This window comes from Rhipicephalus sanguineus, chromosome 1 (genome assembly GCF_013339695.2).
Source record: "Rhipicephalus sanguineus isolate Rsan-2018 chromosome 1, BIME_Rsan_1.4, whole genome shotgun sequence".
NCBI classification, from domain to species: Eukaryota; Metazoa; Arthropoda; class Arachnida; order Ixodida; family Ixodidae; genus Rhipicephalus; species Rhipicephalus sanguineus.
This window is the reverse complement of record NC_051176.1, coordinates 100,079,025-100,087,817: the sequence shown is the minus strand read 5'-3', so window position 1 is coordinate 100,087,817 and position 8,793 is coordinate 100,079,025. Positions and strand designations below refer to the sequence as shown.

Here is an 8,793-nt window from a genome sequence, read left to right as displayed (position 1 = left end):
TCACCGATAAGCGTAAACTCGAGCAATGTGGTTGTGTCTTCAGGGGTGAAGTTACAGCCGCAGAAACGTGGATCGCGGCGTTGAATAGATAGCGAGAGCGCGACGCTTATTGCAGCGACGAGCTGAAGGGATTCCGCTGGCCAGATGCCTCACAAACATTGCACGATGTCGCAGCTTTACAAGTCACCAATTGCTAGATATGTGGTACACAACACGGCTTGAGGAATTCATTGTGTCCAAGAAAAGACACCTCGAGATAAACACTGTCGCTCAGCTCACGTACACACGGAGCACGCTGTAACACAGGCAGACGACGCTCGCTGCCCACAGGAGGTTCAGTGGCGTGGACTGAACATGTCTAATCAGATCAGCCACCTGCGTGTCGTCGCGCTTCCAGTACGACATGCACTGGAAATGGGCGGTTTGAAAACGCGTTTGACTGAGCTGCTGTGATCGGGGGCGATTCGCAGCTTTAAAGCCTTGCAATAAATTACACAGTTTACGCACAGAGCTTAAATCGTTCTGTAAATGATCCCTAGGACTTGCTCTACCGGTGCAATGTGTTCGTACAAAATCGTCAAAACCGTTTCAGGGACCCTTTAAGAATGGGAGCTACTGCGTTGCGGTCAATTATTTGTTACATACTGCGTTGCAGTATGTAACAAATAAATAAATAAATTACCACTGAAATGCTGCTCCACATGTTGATTAAAATTCTCTCTCATTGATTGCCATTTTGTAGTTTTGAGATTAGTAAGCCGATGGCTACTCATAATGATTTCTGAGAGGGTTGTAAATGCTATTATCCCACGGAATAGTAAATATTTCCTTAGTAAATGCTGCAAACCATTTCGTTCAAGACTTACTTTCACAAATGGGCCTTCGGCTTACGGCACTTCTTCTTTAATAGCGCTAGTACTCTGTATAACTCTTTACCGCACTTTTAACAGCGAAGCTGTTCTAGCTCGGCGTAAAGTGTCTGACCATGCCCGAAAACTATCATCATCATGAACGGGTATTTTCCACAGAATTTGGGCAGATCTCACTGCTCACCTCTACGGCGTGGCCTGTTATAACCCTGAGAACGAGTACATAGAGAGAGAGAGAGAGATAGAGAGAGAAAGAAAGAAAGAGATAAACAAACAGAGAGACGGAAAGAAAGTTATATATCAGAGAAAAAATATTCACGAGGCGGGATTGGAACCCGCGTACACTCAATCCGAAAGCGGGCGTCCTAACCACTCGGCTATCCAGGCACACTATCATAGCATAGTACAGTGTAGCCTTGTATAGCATAGCTTGTAGAGCATAGTATAGTATAGCCTTGTATACTATAGTGTAGCAAGGGGGTGGGAAAGGGAAGTGAGCGTGAGGAGGAGAGATATGATGGTGAGGAAGACGTAAATGAGGAAGGGAGAGAGTAAAGTGTAGCACAGAAAGAATAAGAACGAGAGAAATAGAGAGAAAAACATGCACAAAGAAAAAGAAAGAGAGACATACAAAACATCAACGAAAGAGAAAGAAAGAAGTAGACCGAGAGAAATAAAGACAGAAAGAAAGATGAAGCAAGCATCCCATCGTCTAGCGACCAGATACCGCACCACCTGACCAAGCGGGGCATGCGCAGTAACTAAGCCACGCCCACCAATGGAGACATCGTGCGAAACTTCCGCTCTATAGTGCATAGCCTGGCTGCGTACTCCCGAGGAGGAAGATGCGCCTCTCGAAGTTAGACGTGTCGGTCGACGGGGAGTACGAGCGGCGATGGGCCCGTGCTTCGCTATGCCAAGCTTTGCGCGACTTAGTGCAAACTGCCCGATTTTTTGCTATGAGCGAATGACCAGTCTATTCGTGCATAAAACCTTTATTTTTCAGAAGGAAGTTGCGCTGAAAACGTAAGATAACAAAGCACGCATACAAATTAACGGCGAATCGCCCGTTTTTCAATTTTTTTTTCTGATTACAATGAACAAGGAGCACGAGTGCGACATCACAGTACAGTGTCGTTCTGTGACGCCTGCTCCGACTCTTCCAAATTTCTATTGCGAAACCAGACACGCAGACTACCCCTGGCTTTGAGTACGACTTCGTATGTGATCTTGAGCTCTTCAACGGGCGTAGTTGACTCCACGGTGAACTTCGATAGAACCTTCGCAAGCAGCAGCTTTGCTTCCTGCATGAAGAAGCGTTGACCTGCACAGTGAAATGGTACCTGTTCACTTCTGTAATACAACCAAGGTTAGCACAGCGTTTCCTAGCCTTTTTAGATGGAAACACTGCTAACAAAGCCTACAGGAACAATATCCAGGTATGTGGTGTTTTTCCCCTAAAAGAGCTAAATCCAGAAACCGAAACTGGGCTAAATTTCACGGGAGCATAAATCGCGCCTAAGTATCGTTCACTATTAAAACAATTCTGATCAAAATGGGGCAATTCCTGACTGTAACGCGAACTCAAAAAGGGAGTCCCGAATCGATAATAATAATAATAATAATAATAATAATAATAATAATAATAATAATAATAATAATAATAATAATAATAATAATAATAATAATAATAATAATAATAATAATCAATCAATCAATCATTTATTTAACGTGCCCAGGAACAACCGTAAGGTCTTTGTGCTGGCGCACGCAAAAAAAACAATAAAAATAAACAATACAATACAGACAGTTTTCAGAAATAAAAAGAGCAAAAACACGTAGACAAAGAGAAATGAACACAAAAGGGCAGGGGTAAAATGAGACAACACGAGAAATATTGACGGGGAATAAAAAATTAGATTGCATATATACAACTATGTGGAAAGACTGAGAAGGGAAGACTTGGTACATTGTGCCACACTATGTCAAAACAGTGCAAAGATCGGATAAAAACAATGATTGTGGGCTATGAAAAACGTCAAGATCAAGAAAATTAACATTATAGAGACTTTGTATTCTGTGAACGGTAGAGTGTTGGAAGAAGGCGGGTACGTGAAACGGTCTGTTCTCTCTGGTTAACTTACGCGGAATTCGAAAATTTACACAATTGAGAAGTACAGGGCAGGATATGATACCGTGGACTAGCTTGTAAAGAAATAAGAGATCAGAGCGATTTCGTCGGCAATGAAGTGATGGCAGTGATAATAATTCAGCAGAATTTGAACGAGATCCAGAGTCATTTTAGCAAAGCGATGGTTATATATGCTGAGGAATTTTTTCTGGACTCGTTCAATGGTGTTACCGCTGGATTGAGCAATGCCATCCCTAGCAAAAATTCTAATAGAAGCTTGTATTAGTCTAATAAGTTTTTCTAGTAGATGTATTGGTCTTATGAAAATTTTTATTAGCCTAATAGATGGATGTATTAGTCTAATACATTCTTCTATTAGCCATATTAGTTTGTATTAGTGAGCTGTATAAGACTTGTATTAGTCTAATAGGTCTCGTATAAGTTTTGGTCTGACACCTATTCGGCTAATAGAAATATGGGTATTTGGTTTAACAAGCTGGATATTTGTATGCAAGTGTTCAATTGCAAAATTGATGACTCAATTGGTTCATCTATTAGCCTTATTAGTTTGTATTGGTATGTTATATATGACTTGTTGAAATTGATATTAGCCTAATAGGTAGATCGTATGGGCTTTTTCCTGCACCTATATTAGGCTAATAGAAATATGGTTATTCTCTTAAACAAGCTAGGGCATCAAGTAAATGTTCAACCACAAAATTTGTGACAAAAGGATGACCTCTGGGTTACTAACATGTTTATGGTGGCGCATGTCAGGCATGCATGATTCTGAATCTGAAAAAGATTTTCTCGAGCTGTGCATAAAGTATATGTTTCACGAAAGAAAAGAGTACGGCATCTATTAATATGTGCCTCACATTTTGGAATTAACATCACAGAGCTATTGTGCTATGACACTGCTTTGTCCAAAAGCATGACTTCAATTTGTTTCTTGAGGTCCAATGTAACAACAAATTTTGACCAGAGATTTCGGTGCTACAATGTGGGCATGAAAAATCCTTCTGACGAGGATTCGATATCACAGCTTCGCATGCTTGACAAAAATAGTGACGCTTGACAAGGTCATCCATCCACTGCCTCCACGCTTTCCTTAGCATCCAACTCGAAGTAGGAAGGACAGGCTTGCCCAGGAAAAGGTTAATTATTCCCACAAGCTTCACCATGCCTGTCCAGTTCAGTGCTACTGACACAGTGTACGCCATCAGCGTAAGCATGGCATCTCTAACAGTCATGTCCGAGTTGGGAAGGCGTTCGCCAGAGAACGTGCGACAAAATTCACCAGCATCACCTTCGCACCTATATGTATCGCTGCAATCTTCAGCGGAACCACTAGATTCACTGTCAGACAGATTGCTAGCGACGCCACAGCTTTCTGCACGATCGCTTGCACTTCCACTTTGGTCGCTTGCATCGTTGTCAGAAGCCTCACGGGGCGAGTCACTCACGCCAGTATTTGCACTTGCGGCAGCAGAGTTGACAAGAGGCGACTACCTAGGCGTGTGCGAAGATGGCTTGGTGCACTGGTGGTTATCCTGGTACCTCTAAGATGTAGTACGTGATAATAAATAAGACGCCTCCGGCTCCAAATAACGTTTCCTCCGCTTTGCAGTTTCAGACGTGCCCCCATCATGACGGATAGCGCTTAAGTGCCTTTTATCACTGCACCATATCCGAAAAATGAAAAACCAAGTCGGGACTCGACTGATTCATTTTGACTGAGACCGCGACTAAAAGAACAAGAATGTTTGCTTGTTTGTTTTCTTGCTTTTTTTCTCTCTATGGCGATGACGATCCTACTGTCCCATATAGACGGTGTATTTTATTAACTACTCATACAGTATAAAAAGCATAAACTTGCGCAGAGAGCTCATACTTTTGTGATTACTTTTATTCCCGCGCAGAATTAGCGAATTTTTTCTCCGTAATGTGATTTGTGAGGATTTTAGAAATGTCCAAATGGTGCAAACTAATCAAGGAGGATTTCTAGGCGCAAACTCACTTCCCACCCCATCAGCATCGTCACCGCCATCAGCTTTAACACGTGTGTTTCGCCGCTGGGACGAAACCTTCCTCCTTTCTCTGCGGTCTACGGCAAGCGAAGCGCCGTGCTCCCGATCGGGCTGCAGAAATTAGGCGCCTTTTCTTCTTGAAACCACTACCACCACCACAGCGCAGTTCTGTTACCACGTGTAAAACCTGCACAATGTACGCATATGTGCGCTTCAAGGACGACGGCGTGAAGGTTGTCGTGCTCGAAGAAAGAATTAAGAGATTCTCTCCGTAAATTATCAAAGACTTCGACAACAAACAATGGTACAGTGTACGCTGGGATGACAAAAACAGCGGATATTTCCGAGCCCAGATTATGAAGTCGTTTGGTGAGTATGCTTTTGTTGTTCATTATTTGATGGTGCAATTTCAGGGACAATCGATATATACATCGCGTGTACCTGTTTTCAGTAACCAAAGAGGAGGCTGATGCTTCCGCGGAAAGCTCGAGCAAGAGATTTTCCTGCCCCCAAATGCCTATGGACAGCAGTTCAGAAGGCGACACCGCAGCGAGTGGGGAATCCTTCAGAAAGGTGAATCTTGCAAATGTTTGTTTAGCACTACTCAATTACTTAAGGCTGGACAGCGCTTTTTGGCGACGCCGATTTGCTGATGGCCTGCATGGTCGGATGACTTGTGCCTCACGTGTACCGATCTACGGGCCGCCGAACATTCTTTAACAGTGTCCTCGTTCCCGCGAATTGAGTGAAGGCTTACAGCAAAGCTGCTGCATAGCCCCAAGCAACTGTACTGTGTAGTCCTAAGTCCGCTGAGTAGAAAATCGGGAGGAGCTCGCATATCATTATAGATCATCAAAAATTAAATCCTGTTTGTCATTCGTTTGTTTGTTTTGCCTACTTGAAAGCATGAATGGTTTCCCTACTTTAGCTATTTCATGACCATCTGCAAGTGAGTCTGTTTACTGACGCACATGCACCAGTTTGCATGCAGGTACAATCAGTGTAGAGACAAGTAACCAGCCAGACCGAAGGTATCTACTGCATTTCAGATAATCAATAACTACACATGCAACATCTCTATATGCGGCCAAATTTGTTGGCGCTGGCATACATAGCCAACAGAAGAATTGCACTGAGTTGGCACCGTAGTTCTTGCAAAGTTTAAGGCTGTAGCCGAGGGCAGCTTGAGTCGCTGTCAGCTGTTCAATCAGTAGACAAGTGCAACCATATCTGTGCATGCATACATACATTTCTGTGGTTTCTAGTTTTCACCAAATTATTTTTTTGCTTCTGCCTGTACCAGCACAAAAGACAGACACAAGTGCCAAAATCTCGTGTGAAGGATACCGAGGCACAGTTTAGGAAAAAACAGCTGGACCTTTTGTTTCCTCCTGAAACATGAAAGGGAGGAGATTGTCTTCGGCAAGAAGTTGTGAAGCTGCGCAAGATCTTCAAAGCAGGTTTGTGATACAATTCTTACCATGTTGGGCACTTCATTGAGATCATCCACTTTGCATGCACGTTCGAATTCTCTTTTGATAATTACTCTGTTGCCTTTTACCGTGCCCGGTAATGTAAGTTGTTTATCTGTTCTTCTATTATGTGACCTGCACAGCATGCAGTAGCATGTCACATTTTCTTAGAAATGATGAAAACACTCATAGTTATTTGTTAGTGCATTTTCAAATATCTGCTGCTTTATTTCGTTTACGTTTAATCTAATTTTTTTCTCCACATTTTACTATGCATGATCCTCGGCATCCTCAATTCATAGCACGCCCTCTGAAACCTGAAGCTGAGCAGCAACAGTGCCCTCTATAGGGCACTGTTGCTGCTGCTAAAATTAAACATTGACAGCTTCGCAGTCTCATCTTCTTTAATTTAAGCTGGGAGAAAGAAGCAGAATAAAATTCCACTGGTGTTAAATTTTTTGCTGTTGTCTGATCTGATGTCAGCAAATGAGAAATTGTAGCATGTGTCAGCCATGTTGTTAATGGGTGAAGCTCTGCCTCTGTAGTTTTTATTGAGACAGATGGTTGCCTGTTACTGCAGCTATTTAAATATTAGTTTCCGATTTAGTGTCGTATTTGTTTCATGTTTTCTGGAATAACGCATCTCGAGCTAGTTCGTTGAACATAACAAGGCAAAAACAGCGCGCGCTTGACGTGGACGGACAACAGTGCCTGTGTTCTGTGTTTGTGAGCTTAAAAAAGTGATTTACTTATGTGTTTGGTTCTAGATTTCTTCAGCCACTCCTCGTCCAGAAGTATCCATTTAAGGAGGTTGACCTCGCGGTAAAAATTGCGGACATCATGAAGGTACCGACGCCACCAACTCAGCAGCTAACACCACCACCTCAGCAGCCAAATGAGGAAGGTTAACTGTAGGGGGCTCACCTCAATTGACGATTTAAATAAAGTGTGTTTGTGTTTGACAACTGCCTTTGAGTCATATGCAATGACATGCATGCTGCTGCCGCATGCTACGAGCAAAGCCTGCTCGCTGCTTGTGCAGGCACCTATTGATCTAATAGAGGCTATTAGTTTATGCGCATTAGCCTAATACAGGCTATTAGCTTATGCCTATAAGCATAATACAGGCTATTAGTTTATGCCTACAAGCCTAATACAGGCTATTAGTTTATGCCTATAAGCCTAATACGGACTATTAGTTTATGCCTATGAGCCTAATACAGGCTATTAGTTTATGCCTATGAGCCTAATACCGGCTATTAGTTCATGCCTATGAGCCTAATACAGGCTATTAGTTTATGCCTATGAGCCTAATACAGGCTATTGGTCTTGTCCTATTAGTGTTGTCCAATAAGACTTGTACAGGCTATTAGTCTTATACTGTATTAGTCTAATACATGTATTAGTGCCCATAACCTAGTAGGCTGTTAGTTTTTCTATTAGAATTTTTGCTAGGGATTCCATATCACGGACGCATACTCAAGTTGCGGAAGACATATTGCCGTGTACAATTTGTGTAGGGCCATGGGAGGCCTGAATTCTCGAGATATTCTACAAACACATCCGAGAGAACGAAGGCCCCGCATAGCAGCACGCTTAACGTGAGAAGAAAAGTTTAACGCTCTGTCAACAACAACACCAAGATCACTGATTTCATAAACCTTGCATAACGGCACAGAATTGACAGAGTATTGAAATGACACGCTAGATGTTTTGCGAGTGATAGACATGAATTTTGTCTTTGAGGTACCTGTACCTGTTTGAATCCAGCTGAGCCAGATTCATTAAACCAGCGCTGCGTCAACAATTGTGACCAAAACAACCAACATTGCCGCATCCAATCTATTTCATTTGTGTCCTAATTGCTTTGCTATCGTGTTCTCGTTCTGCAATTAGTTTTTCTTGGGTGAGTTAATAATAATAATAATATCTGAGGTTTAACGTTTCAAAACCACGATGTGATTATGAGAGACGCCGTAGTGGAAGGCTCCGGAAATTTGGACCCCCTGGGGTTCTTTAACCTGCACCTAAATCTAAGCACACGGGCCTCAAGCATTTTCGCCTCCATCGAAAATGCAGCCGCCGCGGCCGGAATTCAATCCCGTGACATTGGGGTCAGCAGTCGAGCGCCGTAACCACTAGACCACCGTGGCGGGGCGGTCGCGAATCGAAAATGAGCCATATCCTGTACCTGTTTGAATCCAGCTGAGCCGGATTCATTAAACCAGCGCAGCGCCAACAACAATTGCGACCAAAACAACCAACATTGCCGCATCCAATCTGTTTCATTT

General features: G+C 42.9%; 1 protein-coding gene and 1 long non-coding RNA gene across 2 annotated transcripts in view; one reads left to right on the top strand and one right to left on the bottom strand.

Moving 5' to 3' along the window:
* Window positions 1–1,875: 1,875 nt before the first annotated feature.
* Window positions 1,876–8,793, bottom strand: part of LOC119394458 (cytochrome P450 4V2) — a 76,494-nt gene continuing 69,576 nt past the window's right edge. The window contains exon 11 of the mRNA XM_037661760.2: window positions 1,876–2,193. Coding sequence (XP_037517688.1) covers window positions 1,991–2,193 — 203 coding nt within the window. The 3' untranslated portion in view covers window positions 1,876–1,990. The remainder of the gene's footprint in view (window positions 2,194–8,793) is intronic.
* On the top strand, window positions 5,480–7,411 carry LOC119394465 (uncharacterized). Its single transcript, XR_005184145.2, has 3 exons — window positions 5,480–5,603; window positions 6,334–6,490; window positions 7,270–7,411. It is a non-coding gene; the product is annotated as an uncharacterized LOC119394465 (long non-coding RNA).